Source organism: Coenobita brevimanus, chromosome 99 (assembly GCF_032717465.1).
Source record: "Coenobita brevimanus isolate Jiangsu-jjx chromosome 99, ASM3271746v2, whole genome shotgun sequence".
Lineage (NCBI taxonomy): Eukaryota > Metazoa > Arthropoda > Malacostraca > Decapoda > Coenobitidae > Coenobita > Coenobita brevimanus.
Genome location: NC_137052.1, coordinates 12,599,344 through 12,622,152, shown reverse-complemented (window position 1 = coordinate 12,622,152; position 22,809 = coordinate 12,599,344). Strand labels below are relative to the sequence as shown.

The 22,809-nt window shown below is 41.9% G+C and overlaps 1 protein-coding gene across 1 annotated transcript in view; it reads left to right on the top strand.

Moving 5' to 3' along the window:
- The window catches only part of LOC145414437 (protein CEPU-1-like), a 508,144-nt gene that overhangs the window by 81,653 nt on the left and 403,682 nt on the right, over nt 1-22,809 (top strand). Inside the window, exon 3 of the mRNA XM_080283989.1 lies at nt 9,634-9,711. Coding sequence (XP_080140115.1) covers nt 9,634-9,711 — 78 coding nt within the window. The remainder of the gene's footprint in view (nt 1-9,633; nt 9,712-22,809) is intronic.

Below are 22,809 nucleotides of genomic sequence, written 5' to 3'. Positions count from 1 at the left end.
GGTAAAGACCTGTTATCCCACCGGTATTCACCAGTGTGATGTTAAGAATTTTTATGCCACTGGCTAACACCAGTGTAATGATGATAGGGGTATGTATTTTCTTACCTGTTGTGGGTATTGATCAACTCACCCATGGATATACAAGTGGTACTCGACTTAATATAGTGGATGATAAATATTTATGAAAAGAATGAATTGTGGTAGCGTTTGTAGTTTTAGGCCGAGTTTAGATTTAGTCGGTACCTCAGGTGGTTGTCGTTCCCTCAGCGAAGGAATCTTGAATTGGAAGGGGAGTGAATTTGGCTTGAGGACATAATTTCCTTGATTAGGTATACTAATAAAGAAAAGAAAATGCTATATACTTTACTTTAATAATTCTGTTAATTTCCACAAAAACATTTTCTTTATTACATGACCCTCTTTAGTATGAGAGAAGATTGTAAAGGTTACTAAGGCTTTTGGGTGATCATTCCTTTAACATTATTACCAGACGAAACAATTTGATACACGCGAGGTATGGAGTCGTCGTACTTTTCTTTCTTTTTTTTGGCCGTTACTCTTGGGCTCAACAATGGCCTCAAGACAGGGACACTTTTACTGGTATGATTTGTCTGTTCGGGCTGGCATAGCCTCGAGTCAATAAGAATGATTATTTGTATTCATCTTTCACCCATATAAGGTATTCTCCTCATATAGTTTTCTCGGTTCTCACATCAAATCAGTATTTTTTTTTTTACAGTTCACCATCAACGTTATATAACCACTAGAAATACATAATCTCTCGGGCCTGTCTAGCCTCGAGGAATAATTAAAAAAAAAGAAATACAATCACTAGGAACACCTCAATCACTCGGGCTTGTTTAGCCTCGAGGTACAACTCAAATATCACATTATTGCTCACAATCAGTAAGTTCCCTTCCACGCTCCTGATTATAATTTTTCTAATAAACTAATTTTAAAGAAAGAGAACAGTTGATGAATTTGAATTTTCCTTTCCGTTACAGAACATATCACTTTTATACTTCTATTCCTTATCTACAAAAAAAAAGTTCACTTGATAGAATCATTAATAACACATCAAATACCTTCGGTTTGTAATAATAACTCGTGAGTGGTGCAAGTGTAAGTGTAAAAGTCTATGGGCAATACTTGGGAATAATGGCGTGCTCACACGGTCGTCGCCGGTGTCTGGGGAACTAAACGAACGTCTGTTACACACGATGTCTGGGCAGCAAGTCACTACGTTAAACTCTCAACAATATTACTTCTCATAGTTCATAATAAGTAAGGATTAAACAAAGAAAAAGAGGGGAAGAAGAAATGTGGACGACTCACCTAAACGAACGTCTGTTACACACGATGTCTGGGCAGCAAGTGGGGTATGTCGGGCACTAAAGGACGCCACCGCTAGCTCAAATGAGATTATGTTTTTGAAATATGGTGGGTTTCAATTCTCTTTACAATTTATTTAGCAGTGTACCCATGACGACAAGACTTTTGATTGAATTGGGGAAAATTTGGGATTTATCCTTACTTAAATTAGATACTGATTCTATCACTATTTCAATTTGAATCTGAAAGCAGCTCATGCCATCTAGTGACGGCCAAGATAAACGGGACTTTAAATCCTCACAAATGACATGATTTAGGCCCTTTTGGACTGCTAATCTTACATACTTGTGTTCTAGCAGTTTCATTAGCAAGCATTTCACAACTAGGTTACGGAAAGAATTGTATATTCATCATTACTCTGTTTAACGTTTAAACTCGGCGCCCGGCAATGACGCACAAAGGGAGGGGATAAGCGGCTCGCATGTGTCTGTCATTACTCGGCTTGATTAAGGAATTCCCATAGCTCAACATCTACAATTACATCACCCACTGCATAGATACAGAGATACATACATATAAAAATAGAGTTAGCCCTACAGTAATTATTAATATATGAATTACTACTTAGGGTAGGAACTTATAAACTAATATTCAGGTTACACCCTATCTAACTTAAAATTACAGTACTACTAAACACATACATGAATATCAAATGTGTGGCACTACAGAGATATGTGCCAACTCAGACATTAGGTGTGGCATAGCCACATCCCTTGTTTATTGAGGTAACTGCTGAGATTTACGCTACGGGAAACGTATGGAATGGTGAAGGGTGGAGTCATCGGCATATGAGTGGATAGGGTTAGATCCACAGTTTAGAAGGTCACTGATGAGTAAAAGGAAAAGTGTTGGTAATAGAACAGAGTACTGACGAACACCATTGTTGATAGATCTGTGAGAAGTGTAGTGGCCATGTGCAACAGCAGCTATAGAACGACCTGAAAGGAAGCCAGAGATGTAGGCGCAGATAGAAGGACATATAGTATTATGCCAAATGCAATGGCAAAGCTTTCGCCAAAGTCCCAATATGAGGATGACCAGAAGTCTGAAAAGAAGGTGAGAAGATCGCCAGTGCAGCGTCCTTGGCGTAACCCACATTGACAGTGTGAAAGAAGGTTGTGATAGGAATGATGTGTTAAAAAGTTTTTGTTAAGAATAGACTCGAAAACTTCTGAGACATAGGATGTTAAAACAATTGGCTAATAGTTAAAGGGTTGGGAATGGTCACTCTTCTTTGGGACAGGCTGAATGAGGGCAAACTTCCAGCAAGAAGGAAAGGTACAAGTTGACAGACAAAGGCGGAAGAGTTTGCCTAGGCAGGGCGTAAGCACCAAAGCAAAGTTCTTGAGGACGACAGGACGGACCCCATCAGGACCATATGCTTTGTTAGTTTTGAAGCCAGTGATAGCAGAAAATACATCAAGTGAGGAAATTTTAATGTCAGTCATGAGGAAGTCAGAGGGAGGAGGTGGTGGAGGAACAGCACGGAATCGTCTAAGATGGAATTGGAGGAGAAAGTCTGAGTGTAGAACTCTGCTTTATCAGCGGAAGAAATAGGTACAGACCCATCATAGTGGAAAAACAGAGGGAAGGATGATGAGGTAGAGTTATTAGAAAGGTTTTTGGCAAGGTGCCAGAAGGAACAGGATGAAGTCAAGTTGAAGATTTCGGAGCATTTAGTAAGAATGAAATTATTTTCAGAAGAGCGAGGAACAGACTTAGCACGGTTTCGGGCAGAAACATAAAAAAGATGAAACTCAGGAGTGGGTTGGCTCTGGTAACTTCTGTAGGCCTTCTTGTTGTGAACAGCATGAAAAGCATGGTTAAACCAATGTGTTTTGCATTAGTCAGAGGATGCAAGAGAGGAATATATGCCTCCATGCCTGAAAGAAAAACCTCCGTAATGCACTAGACACACTCAGATGGCTCTTGGGCATGGAAACGATAATCAATCAAGGGAAAATCAAAGAAGTATTGCCTGAGGGCCTCCCAGTCAGCAGCTACAGAATGCCAAAGCCGCCGTTTCTTTGGAGGGTCTACAGGCCATACTGGAGCAATAGGTCAGGTTAATGTGGTAATGTTGTGATGAATGGAGCCCAATGGAGAGAAAAGATTAACAGCGTAGGCAGAAAGATTAATTGTAAGAAGGAGGTCATATTTGTTGGAACTCTCTCCACGGTGGTCAGGCATTCGGGTAGGGTGCTGTACGAGCTGCTCTAGGTCATTAAGGATGGGAAAGATGAAGGCTTGTTTACCAGATGGATCAGTGAAAGGGGAGGAAACCCAAAGATGGTGATGAACACTGAAATTTGCTAGGATGGAGATTTCGGCAAAGGGGGAATTGTATAGGATATATTCCATCTTAGAAGTAAGATAGTCAAAGAATTTTTCACAGTTAGTAGAATTAGGTGATAAGTAAACAGCGCAGATATATTTAGTCAGAAAATTCCAGAAAAGCCGAAGCCAGAGAATAGAGAATTCAGAAGTTTCAAGTTGAGGAACACACAAGCAAGATAGGTCGTTGCATACATATACACAACAGCCACATGTGTCATTGAAATGAGTGTAGAGAAAGTAGAAGGATACAGAGAAAGGTTTGCTATCAGCCGCCTCAGACAGCTGGTCTCTGTTAGGAAGTGAAGGTGAGGTTTAGAGGTGGAGAGGTGGTGCATAACGGAGAGAAAATTAGAAGAAAGGTTCCAAATGTTGCAGAAATGACGAATTGAGTCAGACAATCGTACAAGGCATCTCGCTGGGTCGTCACCGGGAGAGAGGATGGTGGAAATATTTATGCCCCCCCCCCCACCCCGGGGACTCCGCAGCTTGATCATGAGACACTATTTAGTTGAATTTTGAATAAAAAGTGTAGTGTGTAATATGCATGGAGTTTAGTGTTGACAGTAAGAGGAACTTGCAGTGGAGAGCTTGCTGGCCTACTCACTGTGTTATTGAAACACTTGAAAGGGGGATGGTCAGGAGCTAGTCCTTAGGGCTGATGAAAGCTCAGTTGTAGAACATGAAGCTCGTAATCTGGGGATTGCGAGTTCGAGCCTCGCCTGGGACTGCCGTGCCGGGAGTGGTAGCGCGCTCCTGTAATCTAGCGGGGCTATATGATCCAATACAGGGTCTAGCTCGGGGGAACGCCATTTCTCCCATTTCTCCCTGTTATCAGGTTATCATCCACCTTGGGAGTACCGCCTTACTGAACTGGTGCTGCAGTCCACTCCCTTTTAAGTTATTGAAGATGTTTAATATGTGCTTATAAATTACAATCTCAAATACTTTTTCAGGAAAGATGTGATAGCTTTTGGTCTGTAATGAAGGGTTCAGTTGATCTGCCTTTTTTCGGAATTGGGTGGATATTGGCTTCTTTCCAAGAATTAAGGATTGAAGAGGTCTATCTATCTCTATCTACTGCCAGACGCCATAATCCCGTAAAGGGTGGCCATTTAACTCTGAGTTATTTGTTTTACGGGAAGGGGCACTAACCCTCAACCAACCCACTTGTTGACACGTAGGGAGCACGTATGGTTTGGTTATACAGTATGGTTACCACCTAGCGTTGTAAATGGTTTCTTGGCTTACAGGAAACCATTTTGCTTGTCACTCAATGTAAAGCCACCTGTAAAGGAAAGAAAGACAATAAGAAGTGACAGGAAAGATGGGAGAAATAGGAACAGAGGAAGGCAGGCACAGAAAAAGAATGATAAAGGCTAAGGAAGAAGTAGGCTGCACTACATCAAGTGAGTGGATGATGGTCGCCACCAGGAATGAAGAGGTACAGTGATTAAGATGAAAGGATGTGGTTGTTAATTTTATAATGCATGAGAGAGAGAGAGAGAGAGAGAGAGAGAGAGAGAGAGAGAGAGAGAGAGAGAGAGAGAGACCGATAACCTGAACTGGAAGTATAGAAAACTAAACACTATCTGGGTTCCGTTCAGTTACCAAGCTTATAGTTTCAGTTTGTATCAGTAAAAATCCATTATATTCTGAAATGATAAATATAATGCTGGTTTCTGTTATTGAGAAAGAGAATGATGATGAAAGTAAAATATAATACATAAGCAGTGTTACAACCAGATATTTTTTTTTTTTTAATGCAACGTAGAACCAACCAAAGGCTACACCCCCAAAACAGTTCTTTACAAGGGGAAAAAAAGATACAAAAGAGAGCCAAATTCAAGAACCTTACATTTCGAGATGCCTGGACACACTGCGTTTGAAAGACTGGAGATCATACGAAGTAGGAAATACAGACAGAGGGAGACAGTTCCAGAGTTGACCTGTTGCATAAATGAAGGACTGCGAGTAACGGTTAACTCTGATATTAGACAGGTGGACAGAAAAGGGATGAGAGTTTGTTGCCAGAGGGGTGCTATGCACCCGACGTACAGGTGGAGGGATGCAAGCAGACAGTTCAAAGGACCAGAGACCATTGAAGTAGCGATAGAAAAGAGATAGAGAGGCAACAGTGTGGCAAAGAGACAGAGGTTGAAAGGGGCCAGTAGGAGGAGAAGAGTTGATGAGACGAATAGCCTCTGACTCCACCCTATTGAGAAGAGCTGTACGTGGGAAGCCTCCTCATACTTGAGAGTTGTACTCTAAACAGGGGCGAATAAAATCCGTGTATAAAGTCAACAACTGTGCAGGGGTAAAGAAGGCATGGATTCGGCTTAGCACACCTAATCTCTTGGAAGCAGATTTTACAAGAGATGCAATAGGATCTTTCCAAGATAAGTCCCACGTGCATAAAACACCAAGCCTTTTCAAGGATGATCCAGAATTGAGGTGGATATTATTAAACATTAGGGGGTACTCCTGTGGAAGATTCTGACGGGTTCATAGGTGTAAAAACTAGGTCTTTGATGCATTAAAAACAAAAAGATTATTTTTACTCCAGTCATTGATACGACCTAAGTCAGACATTAGGTGTGCCATATCCTCATCCCTTGTTTGTTGAAGTAACTGCTGAGATGGATGGTGCAGAAATCAAATGGAAAAATGAAGGTTGGATTAATCAGCATACGAGTGGATAGGTTTAGATGTACAGCTTAGAAGATCATCGATGAATACAAGGAGGAGAGTTGTTGATAGGACAGAGCCCTGAGGAACACCACTGTTGATAAATCAAGGAAAAGAACGATGGCCGTCTACAACAGCAGCTGCAGAACGACCGGAAAGGAAGCTATAGATGAAGGCACAGATAGGGCAGAAACCGTAAGAGGGCAGTTTGGAAATTAAAGCGTTACGCCAGACTCGATCGAAAGTCTTTGAGATGTCAAGTGCAATGAAAAGCTTTCGCCAAAGTCCCGAAAGGAGGATGACCAGGAGTCTGAAAGGTAGGCGAGATGATTGCAATTGGAGATTCCCTGATGGAACTCATACTGACAATCAGAAAGATGGTTGTGATAGGAAAGGTGCTTTAAAATTTTTCTGTTAAGGATAGACTTGAAAACTTTTGAGACACAGGATGTTAAAGCAATTGGACGATAGTTAGAGGGTTGGGAATGATCACATTTCATTGGGACTGGCTGAATGAGAGCAAACTTTCAGCAAGAAGGAAAGGTACAAGTTGAAAGACAAAGGCAAACGAGTTTACCAAGGCACGGTGTAAGCACAAAAGCACTGTTCTTGAGGACAACAGGAGGGACTCCATCAGGCCCATATGCCTTGTTGGTATTGAGGGCAATGATGGTAGAAAATATATCAGCTGAAGAAATTTTAATGTCAGCCATGAGGAAGTCAGAGGGGGGAAGTGATGGACGAACAGCACCGGAATCGTGAAAGGTAGAAGTGGAGGAGAAAGTCTGAGTGAAGAGATCTGCTTTATCAGTAGAAGAAATAGCTAAAGAGCCATCAGAGTAGAAAAGAGCAGGGAAGGATGATGAGGTAAAGTTGTTAGAAAGGCTTCCGGTAAGGTGTCAGAAGGAACGGGAAAAATTCGAGTTGGAGAGTTGAGAGCATTTACTACAGATGAAATTATTTTTAGTAGAGCAAAGAACAGACTTAGCACGATTCCATGCAGAAACACAAAAAAGATGTGATTTAAGGGTGGGTTGGTTCCGGTACCTTTTATAGGCCCTTTCGTTGTTGCAGACAGCATTAGAATAAGTGTGATTAAACCAAAGCTTTCTTTAATAAGTCAAAAGATATGAAAAAGGAATGTATGCTTTCATGCCCGAGAGAATAACCTCCGTGATGCGCAAAGCACACTCAGATGGCTCCCAGCCATGGAAGCAATAATCATTCCAGGGAAAAGCAAAGTACTGCCTGAGGGGCCCCAAAACTGCAGCTCCAAAATGCCACAGACGGCTTTCCTCTGGAGGGTCCACAGGCCATACTGGAGCGATAGGGCAGGTTAAGGTAATAAGGTTATGACCGGAGGGGCCCAACAGAGAGAAAAGATTAACTGTAAGCAGAAGGATTAGATGTAAGGAAAAGGTCAAGTTTGTTAGAACTCACTCCAAGGCGGTCAGGGATACGGGTAGGGTGCTGTACAAGCTGCTCTAGGTCATTAAGGGTACAAAAGATGTAGACTTGTTCACAAGGTGGATCAGTGAAAGGAGAGGAGAGCCAAAGGTGGTGGTGAACATTGAAATCTCCTAGAATGGAGATTTCAGAGAAAGGAGAAATGGATAGAATGTGCTCCATCGTAAAAGTAAGATAATCAAAGAATTTTTGATAGTAGCATTAGGAGATAAGTAAAGAGCGCAGATATATTTAGTCAGAGAATGACAGGAGAGCCGAAGCCAGAGAGTAGAGAATTCAGAAGAATCAATTCAGGAACAGAAGAGCAAGATAGGTCGTTGTGCTACATATAAACAACAGCCACCTTTGGCTTTGAAATGAGAGTAGAGAAAGTGGGAGGATAAAGAATTGGGTTTGCTGTCAGTTGTCTCAGACAGCTTAGTCTCGGTAAGGAAGTGAAGGTGAGGTTTAGAGGAGGAGAGGTGGTGTTCAACAGAAAGAAAGTTAAGAGGAAAGGCCGCGAATGTTGCAGAAATGCAGAAGTGAGTCAGCCAGTGGTTCCAGGCAGCTCATCGTCACCGAGAGAGGGGCAGATGGTGGGGGTATTTATGCCCCCCCCCCGGGGACTCCGAGGCATGGTTTCGGTGCATCATTTTCCTCCTTTTTAAATTTAATTTTGAAAAGGAAGTGTAGTGTGTACTGTGCTTGTAGATAGGTGTTGAGGGTTAGAGAACCTTGTGTTGGAGAGCATGCTGGCCTACTCTCTGTGTTACGGAAACACTGAAAAAGTTCAGCAAAGGGGGGATGGTCAGGAACTAGTCCCGAGGGCTGATGAAACGGGAGCTCCAGCTCTCCCTGTCATCAGCTTTCCATCCACCTTGGGAGTACTGCCCTGCTCGGCTGGAGCTGCAGTCTACTTCTCTGATTTAGTATATAATTTATTTGAATGACATGTGATGACTTTGAGTCAGAACCCAAACAATGAAATAATTGTGTAAACACCTGTGAGGAGCAAATAAATCATGTTAATTGTAGTGGCTTAGCCCTAAACGGGCAGTGGGGGGAGGTGGGGGGACTGTAGGCCTCCTCAGTCAGACCCTTGGCCTCCCCCCAGTGGCCCCCTCAATAGAAAATTCATAGTAGTAGATGTGTGCAGAATGTGCTACAGGAGGCCATCCCAGAATAAAGCATGGTCCCACTTGACACCCCCCTCACGCGCGCGCGCGAGCGCGAACACACACACACACACACACACACACACACACACACACACACACACACACACACACAGTTCGTGTAGACTTAGCTATGCCAGTAAATGAAACACAGAAATGCTTGAATACACATAAGCAGTTAATGGGATGACCATAATTAATACAATATCTTAAGGTCTCCAGCTGATTACTTTATATCCACTACACATATCCTACAAAAAACTACGAAACACACAAAGGGACTCATCGTCAAATGCAGGAAGGTTGTTTGTGCAGGATACCAACTGTTTCCACGGATAGAGTAATAAAAAAGGCAGGCAGAGAGAGGCGGGAGTGGGAGATAGGAGGAGAGACATTTGGGCGGACGTGTTGCAAGGAAGGAGATAGGGAAACAGACGAGGGATAACGAATGAGATCTTAGGAAAATACTGTCAAGGAGGCTTCCGCGAAAGAGGATACAGTTGAAAGATGATACGCATGTGTGTCTGGGTGTATGACAGAGAGAGAGAGAGAGAGAGAGAGAGAGAGAGAGAGAAACTAACTCTTAACTCCGTTTCAGGTGTCATGGATTCGTCAAGAGGACCTGAAAGTGCTCACAACAGATAGTGTCACCTTCACTTCTGATCCCAGGTTGCAAGTGAGTCAGGTATTTCCTAGTTACATTTTCACCAAGTCTAGCCGTTTAACTTGAGTGCTCTCATGCCCATTTCATCCTTGCTACATTCAGGCAACTGTATTTAAGAGACGAAAGGCATCTTGACGTAATGGTGCTAATGAAGGCTAAATGTAAGCTCTACTCTCCAACTAGACTAATCCCTGCGAAGTTCAGCCGTATGATGTGGAGATACCAAAAAAGAAATATGAGACTTCCTTGGGCAGAAGTATTTAACCCTTTACATCAGATGGCTTCTTTTATGCTGTATCCTCACTACCAATAGATGACTTTAATCTGATTAAGAAAACACCCTGCTGGTGACCTAGTTATCGAAGGCTACATTTAACTCCAGAATGAAACATATTCCTTTTGGGCTGATCGTAATACCGTTAGTTGCTCTTATTTGTGATTTAGAATACTGTAGTCATCTCCTTTTGTTTGACAGAATCACGACGTTCAAAGTAAAATATATACACAATGACCAAGTACAGTAAATTGCAAAAATAATTATAAATAAAAAACATATTGGTGCACTTTTTCCGTTTTTAAAACTGAATAAATATTTTGAACTGCAAAGTAACCATTAGAGATGCGAATACAGTTAGTTCCTTGGAAAGGATAATATTTGAGTGTTTTTTTTTTGTGTGTGTGTCAAGTAGTAATGTTTTCAGAAAGAACTGAAAACTACATATCATGCAAGAAATTTTAGCAACAAAAAGCTAGCCACAAGTACACACAAGAAATAAATGCAAAAATTATATCCCACAACCGGAATGCTGATAACTTCTCATGGGGAAAAAAATCAAGATCTGGCATAAAATAGCTGAACTTATTCCATTAATAGCTTCATAATAAGTAGGAAAAAACACATTTGATAATACGTACAACAAAGTTCAGGTCTGTTTTGAAGCTCGTGTCATTTTTGGACTGCGTGATAATTGGGTCTGAGTGTTGTATGTAATCGTTGGACGTTCCCGGCTCGAAGAAAACACATCACCATGATACCACATTAGTCATCTAGTACAAGTTTCAGATTCTCACCATTAGGGCACTATAGGAACTGTTGGTGAAGGTTTTGTTTTAGTGAGGGACCACATCCCCAGACAATGTTCCCTGACAGTTAAAATACAGTTAAATTAAGCTCCAAGCAAAGGACACATTACATTACATTCTGGCAGCTGTTCAAACACTGAATTCTGCCTCCTTCTTCCACTCACATGTGCGTCCAGTCACTCAGGTGTTACCAACATGCAGACAGTGTAAATTTTAAAATATAAAAATAAACAATGGAAATAAGTAAGCCAAGTTTGGCAGGACAGTTAACTGCCCACACACATCAATGCCTTTTCCATCAAAAAGAAAAGTAACAACAATACTGTAACAATAATAATGCCACTAAAATTCCATGCTGTGCTGAAAATTTAGTAGTACGTGTAGACAAGTTTTTTGTGGACTTACCGGGTCATTGCACACATGCTCTTGTCCAGGATTATCGGTCTTCAACCTTGATCATATGACTATTGCAACAGAATGGTTGAGTGTATAGGAAATCATCTTTACATATCTAAATGCGCAACACTGCACTGGTGTTGAAGGTGCCGACATATATTCGTATTTTTGTATTGTGTGTTAAAGATCGCCAAGTTCTAGGGATTCATGTTTTCCCCCCCATCCACATACAGTTGTTTCAGTTACACACAACTGGCCCAGAAATTATGCTTGCAATATTTTTTTCACCACTGCTTGCAGAATTGTATGCTGATGCTAATGATAGAAATTTTGTTGAGGAAAACTTGATTTTGTGCCAGTTTTGACTATTCAAATGAGTGCCGTTAGTCAACTCACTCTTTGAAGCATGCTCTGATGCTGGACATCCCCTGCTTGACGTATTCCGTGTAATGTAATGCCACCGTGGGCATTTGTTAGGGTCCAAGACACCCATTTAGAACATTCCACTCGACAAGTGACCAAATTACAACCATCCTGCCAAGTTTCATGGCAATCCTATTTTCAGTTTTGTCTGCATTAATCACAAAGACAGACAGACAGGTCGACACATGGGTAGATTTAGAATTTATTAGATTCCCTGATGTCGGCATTCTTACTGGGCGAACTTCTTTCAAACTACGATTTTTTTCTCCAACCTCCGCATGCAGAGTGAGAGCAGATGTTCTGGTCTGAGGCACTTACTCGCACATGTGTGTGTGTGTGTGTGTGTGTGTGTGTGTGTGTGTGTGTGTGTGTGTGTGTGTGTGTGTGTGTGTGTGTGTGTGTGTGTGTGTGTGTGTGTGTGTGTGTGTGTGTGTGTGTGTGTGCTAGCAAAATAACTTAGTTTTTATCCCATTTCAACCAAAGTTTGCGGAAGGTATGAAGGTTAGCCAAAGAGAAATTGTATTGTTTTGAAAATAATGGTTCAAATTTGAAGGCCACAGTGCTAGGTCAAATGATCTAGTAAAATTTGTTTAAACAGTTTTTATCCAATTTGGAAAAAAAACATCGGGGAAGAACTGAGAATAACGCAAAAATGATGTGGTTCAGTTTCGAAAATATCAGTCAGAGATCAAGGTCGCAGAGCAAGACAAAATTTTGACCATTGTATGTTCAGAAACTATTTAAACAATTCTTGTTCTACTTGAACCAGATGTAGTGGGAGGACTTATGGTCAGCCACAGCATACACCTATTTTTTTTTTTTTTTTTTTTTTTAGATCAATAGGTCAAAGTTAAGTTCACAGCAGGTCAGTGTAGGCAAATTTCAACCAGTTTAGGCCAAACTTTGTGAGGGAACTCAGGATATACCAAGAATAAGAGGATGTCATTTTGAGAAAAATCAGTCAAAGATGAAGGTTACGTGAAAAGGTCGTAGTCCCAGGTCACACGTCAAGGTCAACTCAAACAATTTTGGAGGAAGTGTTAAAGGTCAAGCAATTATGAAGGGACGAAATTTTATGGTCAATCAGTTAATCAGCAGCCACAGGGCAAATCAAAGCTCAACCCACGTGTCTGTTTCACCGAAATAAAATAGTTTTGACCTGACCTTGATTAAGCCTGATGGATCATTTGAGGACCACCACAGAGGTTGATCTATTGTTTTTGAGAACAGTACATCAGAAGTCATGGTCGCATGGCAAGGTCAACTTGAACTATTTTCATCTGATGAAGAATAAACTTTGTAGAAAGGTTTGTATTAAAACAAGGATAAAGTACTACCGCCAAGGTTACGGGAGACTCAAGGAATAGCCTGGATTCCATTTTCTCTCCTAGGCCTTGGTAGCTGGTTACACATCTTTCTGCCTCACACACCGGAGGGCATCAGGCTGCCCTCTTTACACAACAACACACATCCACATTATATTACATTACCTTAAACCAGCTATCCTCTCTCCAAAAAACACCGATCTTGTCATTACATATCATTCCCATTCCACAACACATCCCTGTTCTCCCCCCCATAAAAAGAACCATGGCTGCTGCTATACTGGGAATCAGTGCAATGATTCCTCAGGTGACCACCACCGGCAGCGCTGGGATGTCTGCGTAGGGCCCTCCCGGTCGTCATCGTGCGACTGTGCCACCTCCAGTGTTGTGGCGCCCTAAACCTGCTTGTCAGTGCAGTAAAAAATTTTATTGCAATATTAGGGGACTTCACTCCAACATTAACTTTGTTCAAAATTTCCTCCAATTTGAATCCCGTGATCTGCTATTTCTGACAGAGACACAAGTAAGCTCAACCTCTAATTTAGCTAGATTTGATTTTCCTGGTTATATCTTGATTCAAAATTTCAGACCCAAAGGAGGCGTATGTTGCCTTGCTAAATCAGAAATTGCCCTGGAGGAGATTACTAAATTTAATTGTCCTTATTTCGACTATTCCATATACAAATTTAATTCTTTTGGTAAAATTAAGTATTTCTGTTGTGTTTATAGTTCCCCTAATGCACCTTCAGAGCCGAGCTTATTTGACTCTCTGTCTTCACAACTAAGTGTCCTCAACATTAATACTGCATCAGAAATTACTATTCTGGGTGATTTTAATGTCCATAATGTCGAATGGCTCACTTATTCACCCAGAACTGATGACTCTGGTCTTGAATGTGAGCTATTTGCAGACTCATTTAATCTCACCCAGTTAGTCAGTCAATCCACCCTTGTACCAGACAACCCCGATCAAAATCCCCTCCTATTGGACTTGTTTCTAACAACCAATTCAGATAATTGTAATGTCGAAGTGAAGTCCCCCCTCGGATCCTCTGCTCATTGTCTGATTCAAGCCACCAGTTTCACACCTACCACACCCTCCTGCTCTGAACCTGTCATGATGACTAAATGGCACTATGACTGGGCAGACTGGGAGGGACTTCAAAATTTTCTCATGGATGTTCCTTGGACCTCCTTTTTCTCCCATGATGCGAATTCCACAGTGGGCCACATACAGGATTTCATTAAAGTCGGCATGGAGACATTCGTTCCCCATCATAGTTACATAAAAAGATGTAATTCTCCTAAATGGTTTGACCACAATTGTGCTAGAGTAACAGAACATAAAACAATAGCCTATAACACTTATACAAGGACCAAAACCAAAGAAGCCTTTAACTCCTATAAAAATATCAGAAACCATGCCAAAACTATTATCAATCTTTCTAAATCAAACTTTCTACATAGCCTAGACAAGCTAACAAACTACTAAACAATCCAAATGATAACAAAATATTCAGGTCAACCCGTAATTCATTCAAAACTAACTTCACTACCACCTCTTCCATTCCACCGTTACAATCTCCCAGTGGAAATCTAGTAAGTGACCCACGTGGAAAAGCCGACCTTCTTGTTGACATTTGTTTCAACAAACTCAACCCTAAATTCAGAAAATCATAGTATTCCTGCACTTGATTTTGATTCCCCTCAAATACCTCCTTTCATGATTCACACCAGATACGTACAAACCGTATTACAGAATCTATCAGCAGACAGAGCCACTGGTCCAGATGAAATTCCATCAATAGTACTTAAAAATTGTTCCTCAGTGTTGGCTCCTGTATTAGCAAAATTTTTCCGCTTATGCATCCGTACCTCAATTTTTCCAGCCCCATGGAAAGAAGCAAATATCCATCCTGTTCATAAAAAGGGGGCAACTTCTGATCCATCGAACTATAGACCAAATTGCTATAATTTCCGTTCTCGGTGAAGTTTTTGAGACACTAATTGACAAACACATAGTCAAGCATTTAAAAATCAATAAATTGATCAATGATCGGCAGTATGGATTTAAACAGGAACGTTCAACTGTAGATATTCTTTGCCTTCTTACCCATCAGATTAACAAAACAATAGATCAACATGGTGATACACATATAGTAGCACTTGATATTTCAAAAACATTTGACAGAGTATGGCACCAGGTCTTAGTGTCTAGGATGTCACACTATGGCCTTGCATCACTGGTTCCTCTAATTTCTTCTTACCTTCTTAGTAGAAAAGGACGGGTCATGGTAGATGGAATTTATCCTCAGTTTCATTCCATAAATGCTGGCGTACCTCAGGGATCAGTTTTGGTGCCAACCCTCTTTCTCATTCATATAAATGACCAGCTATCTGACATGCACAACCCAATACACTCTTATGCTGATGACTCGACCTTTCATAGTTCTTTCACATTTAGTACCTCCTTTACACAATTTGATATTATAAATTCCCAAATAAACACAGCAAAATCTCTGAACCAGGACCTTTCTAAAATTAATCAATGGGGACAAAAAAATCTGGTCTTATTAAATGCTCAGAAAACTAAATACATTAATTTCTCCAATAGAAAGAATCCCTCAGACTCTCACATAATTTTAAATGATGCCAGTATTCCCATATCCACTACAATTGATATCCTAGGTGTTACTCTAAACCCCAGCTTAAGCTGGACGGCTTATGTTAAATCCCTTGCTAAAAATGCTTCTAAAAAACTGGGACTTATGTACAGAGTTCGTGAGTTATTCACTGACGAGCAGATGGCCACAGTATACAAGTCATGTGCGTTCTGAGATTGAATACTGTTCACCACTGTGGAGTGGATGTGGAGCGGTTGCATTGAGGCAGTTGGACAAAATTCAAAATAAAACCATTAAATTAATCAATAATCCTGCCATAACGCAGGACCTTCCTCCGTTATCAGTACGTAGAAATGTTGCTTCTTTAGCACTATTTTATCGATATTTTTACCGTAAGTGCTCTAACGAACTGGCTTCAATTGTGCCTCCCCTTCACATTTTCTCCCGAAATACTCAGGCAGCTGGGAGCGCCCATGAACTCACACTCTCTCCCCCACAATGCAGAACCACTGCTTATCAAAATTCATTTATCCCCAGAACTACTACTCTCTGGAATTCAGTTCCTGGGAGTTTCTTCCCACATACATTTAATCCTCTCGATTTTAAATGCAATTGTTATAAGTATTTTATGAATGGGGGATGCCTTTAGGCACATGAACTTATTATTTTTTCCTTTGTTTTTCCTTCCTCCATGGCTGAATAAGGTTGACTGGTCATCGTATGAATTAATCAAAGTTCCTATTACCAGATTCATGGGGTTAAGTAATTTTCTTTCGCTTTTCTTTTCCATCCCTTGCTGTAAACTCTGCTGACTCATGTTACTAATACAATTTAACACACACACACACACACACACACACACACACACACACAGTATATATATATATATATATATATATATTGTGTGTGTGTGTGTTATATTGTGTGTGTGTGTGTGTGTGTGTGTGTGTGTGTAGCACCAGTCGAACAGGGTGGTACTCCCAAGATGGAATGAAATCTGATGACAGGGAAAGCTGGAGTTTCCGTTTCATCATCCCTCAGGACTAGCTTCTGAACATCCCCCTGTGCTGAACCTTTTCAGTGTTTCAGAAACACAGACAGTAGGCTAGAATACTCTCCCATACAGCTTCCTCTGTCAACACCAAACTATTACACACCACACGTACTACTCAGAATTAAAAGAAATGGCATCTCAGTACTCAGCCGTTGAGTCCCTGGGGGGCGGGGGGGGGAACAAAAGCCCCTATCACTCTCTCCTCTCCTGGCGACTGCCAAGAGAGATGTTTGGAACTACCGTGTGTTTCGCTTTTTCATATATGCAACATATGTGGATTTTCCTCCAATTTTCTCTCTATTGAACGCCATCTCTTCTATCCTAACCTCACCCTCTCTTCCTCACCAAGACTCAGCTGTCTGCGGCGACTGATAGCAAACTCTTCCGTTTCTCCTTCTTTCTCTATACTCACTTCTAAGCCAAAGGTGGGTGTAGTGTAAATGTATGCAACAACATATCTTGTTCTTGTGTTCCTGAACATAAATCTTCTGAATTCTCTACCCTCTAGCTTCCGCTATCCTATCATGCTCTGCCTAAATATACCTGTGCTGTGTGCTTATTCTCTAATTCTACTGACTATAAAATTTTGGGGATTCATACTTCTAAGATGGAACACATTCTATCAATTTCTCCCATCTCTGAAATCCGTATTCCAGATGATTTCAATTTTTGCTGCAACGTTTGGCTCTCTTCACCTTTCAATGACCCACCTGGTGAACAAGCCTACATCTTTCCTCTCCTTAATGACTTACAGCAGCTTTCACAGCACCCTACCCATATACCTGACTGCCTTGGAGAAAGTTCCAACATATTTGACCTTTTCCTTTAAACTAATCCTACTGCTTATGCTGTTAGTTTTTCACTGCTGGGCTCCCCTGGTCACAACCTTATCACCTTAGCCTGTCCTGTAGCTCCAGTAAGACCTGTGGACCCTCCCATGAAACAGCGGCAGTGGCATTTTGGAGCTGCTGACTGGGAGGCCTTCAGGCAGTACGTTGTTAAAATGGAATGATTATTGGTTTCACGGCCAAAAGCCCTCTGTGTGTGCCTTGTGCATTACAGAGGTTCTTTACTTGGGCATGGAAGCATACATTCCATTTTTCTGTCCTGTGAATAATGAAAAGAAAACAGTAATTCAGTCAAGTCTGTCTCATTCGTCTTTATAACTCTAATACTCAAACTCTCACTCTTGATCATCCATAGCTACATGTGTACGTTTTGTTACATAGCCTATGATTTCATCATCCTTTGTGTAATTCTAACGTACAGTATGCTGCATGTTTGATCACAAGCATGTTCTACCTCACTCCCCCCGTCCTCCCCTATAGTAGAGTAAGTCGTTCTTTTTGTTGTTCAGAGCGGGATTGTCAACTCTTTGTCCCCTATGGCTTCATTTGCACGTCCTTCTTACAAGTTGTATCAAGCTCTGCCGGCCCCTATATAATGAGCTCAGTCTCTGCATTATTGCCACTTAGATCTACTCCTCATTTTGCTCACATCTCTGTCCTCCCCTGTACAGTTGTTATTATTGTGAGTGCTCAGGAAGTCTCCAACCATCTAGCAGCTGTGTAATTTGAGTATGAGTGTTATTACATTTTTTCTTGTACTGTGTAGCATAAGGTGTTAATTCTTAGGCCTAGTAAGGTTTTTGTGATTCATGTGTTTTGGGTGTCAGCCCTTATTAATAATATTTTGTATCTGTAATAATATATCTTGCATTCACTGAGTATTATCTGGTATTGTCATTTTATCAGGGCTGACTTATATAAATTTACTCTTGCTAATTTCGTGTTTATAGAGGCTATTGCAGTTAACCATATATTTAACCTGTTTTTTGCCATTACATTATCCTTATGAGTCCTGGATGTTTTGTTGTCAGTTTGAGCATTAACCCTTTAACCGCGGGTATTGTTTTGGTCTGACTGTCCTCTCCCGTGGGGGTTTCAGCCAAATGTAAACAAACCTTTAAACCTTAATAACTCTGCACAGAATAAAGCTAGAGAAAAAAATAAGGTACCATTAGAAAGTACTAACCTTCAGCTTTCCATTGATGTAGGTTTCATGACTTTGTTGACTTTCACAGGACGAGGAGAGCCGTTAGAAGTGAGGGGTGTGAAATAACTATTTTACGTCCCACACACCAGTACCGAATGCCAACCACTCTCTTATAATAGTAATATAAACATATATGAACACTGTACATATGATAAACACCCTCTCTGTGTTCACTGAGGTAGGTAAAAGGCACTTCCCTGCGGCTGCGCCCGCTCTTCACTGCGGCTGCGCCTCACTTCACTGCGGCGGCACCCACTCACTGACGTTTCATGCGATCTTTTCATTATTTCTAACTTCTAATATTATTTTACATATAATCTGGGCAATATACATTATATTTACACTGCACTTATTACTATATTGCGTCACTGTCGCATCACAGAATTACACAAGTGCCGCAGAATTACACAAGTGCCGCAGATTCTCTTATTACAATATCACTTATTATACTGGCCAATATTTACATTTTGTTCTAGGCAAAATATCCCTTATTACTACATTATCCATTATACAATTATTGGCAAAGCACGTCACTGTCGCATCACTATATATCACTGTCACTTTCAGTATTTACTCAGAGAGTGGTACTCGGCAAAGCACGGAATTACACATAGAGCGACTTGGCATTCCAGGCACTGGTGTGTGCTCATTTTTCTCGTTCTAGGCCTCCGTGTGGTGTTATGACATGCTCTGCAGCGGCCCTGTGACAACCTGCTGCCTGCTGTAAGAGGCAATTTCACAAGCTGGTGCCGGCTCATGTAATTGCGGCACTCAAGATGGTCAGGTTGTGTGTCAGAGTGTCGCCTCGGGATCAATGCCGTCACCTGACCAAATCGTGCAAGTAGCTGCTGCACGACAGTCTTGGAAAACTGTCTCAGTGATGGTTGCCTTATGCCCCCGACTTGTGTCTTGTAGAGAATGAAGGCGTTGAGCATGCACATATCGAGCATGCGCAGGCAAGCCTTCCTGTACCATCGGGTGTTTCTCCTGAGACAGTCGATTTCGCCAATCATCATATCAGACTTATCAACAAGTCTCATATTGACATTGTAATCAATGATGGCATCAGGCTTCATGATTGGCTCTCCCATCCTGTAGCTGACCTTCCCAGTTCTCTGCAATTCCCCCTTGTGGATGGTGCTGATCATATTCACGACCTTCTTGTCATGCCACCTGATCGCAAGAAGCTTGTCTGACTTCTTCAGGTGAACATCTCCCTTGGATGATGATGATGCTTCGGGGAAACTTGGCCATTCTTTCCTATAGCTCCGTACAGTGCCAACAGTGCCAATGCCGTGTTCAGCAAGGTATTTGGAGAGTTTCGGTGCTGTGTAGTAATTGTCTGTGTACAGCACATGATTACCACCAAAATACCTCTCCATCAACACTTTTACAACGGAGCCAGAGAAGCCAAGGGGGTCTTTCCTGTTCACGTCCATTGTACTAGCCAAGTAGATGACAAAATCCAGGATATACCCCGTCTCACAGTCACACAGCACAAAGAACTTTATCCCAAAGCGGTGGCGTTTGCTGGGGATGTACTGCATGAATTTGAGACATCCTCTGAACAATACCAGGGATTCGTCTATGACGACTTTCTGCATAGGCCGGAAAAATCGCATAAATCGATCCCTAATCCTGTTGAGAAAATCCCTCACTTTCCACAAAGGGTCAGTTTGGGACGGGTTTGCATTGTCAGCGAAGTGCAGGTATCCAAGCAGCTGTCGGAACCGGTCCCATGACATATACTTCCCGAATAATGGGATAGTAGTATGTCATCCACGAGCCAGTACTCCTCCAACTCATGTCTCTTTATATGGGGCATCAGAAACATTAGTGCAAAAAAAACATACAGCTCTCTGATTCCGACAGGCAACCACGACACTTGCTTTGATGAGCCATTGACATACTCAATCTCTTAACTCATACCATCCATCAATCAATTGATCTTTTTGGAGAAACTCATGCAGTAGCTCTTGATATCTCTAAAGCTTTCAACAGAGTATGGCACCGTTCCCTGCTGTCCAAACTCCCTTACTATGGACTAACGTCTTTTGTTCCTTTGATTTCTTCTTATCTTAGTGACAGGAAAATAAGAGTAAAAGTAGATGATGTATATTCGAATTTCCACTCAATTAACGCCGGCGTGCCGCAGGGATCAGTACTGGCGCCAACCCTATTTCTGGTTCATATTAATGATCTCTTATCTGTCACTCACAATCCCATTCACTCATATGCAGATGACTCAACACTACATAGTTCATTCACACTCAGACATCCATTTACAAAGTCTAATATCTCTACCTCTCAACTCAATACAGCCATCTCCATAAATCAAGATCTATCTACAATCAGTGAATGGGGACAAAAGAACCTTGTCTCTTTTAATGCTAGCAAAACTAAATATATACAGTTTACTAATAGACAGATATTGCCCGATTCGTACATTACCTTCAGTGCTACTAATATTCCCATCTCCAAAAGTATTGAAATTCTTGGTGTCTCACTTAACAGTGCCCTCAGCTGGACCTCTCATGTCAGATCACTTGCTAAAACCGCCTCAAAGAAACTTGGATTATTGTACAGAGTCCGTAACTTCTTTGCCGATGAGCAGTTAGCTATAATTTATAAGAGTCATGTGCGCTCTCAGCTTGAATATTGCTCACCCTTGTGGAATGGTTGTGGAGAGGTTGCATTAAGACAACTAGACAAAATTCAGAATAAAGCTGTTAGAATCATTAACAACCCTGCCATTACATATAAACTTCCTCCCCTGCAAGTAAGAAGGAATGTTGCCTCCCTTGCATTATTTTACAGATATTTTTTTGGCAAATGCTCAGACGAAGTTGCGTCCATGGTGCCACTTCTCCATGCCTTCCCTCGTGCTACACGGGCATCTGGTAGCGCTCATGACTGGAATGTCACTCAACCATATTGCAGAACTTCTGCCTATCAGAATTCTTTCATTCCCCGCACTGCATCTCTATGGAACTCGCTTCCCCAGAGTTGTTTTCCTCCAAATTTCAACCTACAACTGTTCAAGTCTAACTGTTACAGATATTTTATGAACAGAGGACACCAGTAATCTGGTGTATGGATTATTTTTTTTCTCCATTTGTTTTTCCTTCCTCCGTTCTGTTATTTAAAAAAAAAAAAAAAAATAGGTCCCAGCCCTTCTGCTGCACACTGAGCTGCATACCTATTGGTCTCATCGCTGACATGCTGCACAATTTCATCATCCATGAAGGCCAGGAAGTAGTCAACAATGTCATCTCCTGCGTTGCATGGTAAGGCAGGCTGTATTCCAGCATTTGTCATATCAAACGGCGGATTGTGTGGCTGAAAATCTGCACCGTCAGACCAAACAAATGCATCCACTTTCCCTGTGTGTGGTTCAGTGGCAGTGGCAGGCTGCATTGCACTCGTTTCCCCGTGAGAAGGAGCTGAGGTGGAGGCAATGGGTGAGGCAATGGATGAGGCAGGAGGTGAGGCAGGAGGCGAGCGGGAGGGGGGTGAGGCAGGAGACAACGGGGAGGGGGGTGAGTGCGGGGGCGGTGAGTGGGGGGGTGGTGAGGGTGAGAGAGCTGAGCGGGGGGCAGGCGGGGGGGTTTCTGACCTGGTGCGTGGTGAAACTTGACCCTTTCTACCCCGCTTAGCACCTCGCTTATCTCCTCGCTTATCGCCCAGCTTTGCCCTCCAACTGCCACGCATCCCTTTTGTTCTAGGCCTGCCTGCCCTGCCTGCACGGCCTGCCTTCCCTCGCTTTGCAGGCTCTGGGAATTCGTACTCCTCAGATGATGTAGACTGACAAGAGGGCACGGCAGATGATCATGATGATGTGAGGGCAATAGGGCTAGGGGAACGGGAAATTGATGGGAAATGCTTACTAGGGCCTGGTGTGGGAGACGTGAGCCTGCGCTTCACTCCCTTCCCACGTGCAATACCAGATTTGCCCATAGGAGCCTTCCCTTTCCCAGAGTAAGTTGGGGGTGGTGGGGGGGAAACAACACGATCACTTTCATCACTGTCACTATCAATGGAAAATGGTTCACCACCAATCACTGCCAAATCATCACTGCTTGCTGTGAGTGTGTCACTTTCACTGCCAATATCAAGAGTAGTACTTACTGTTTTGTCCAGCTCAGTTCTA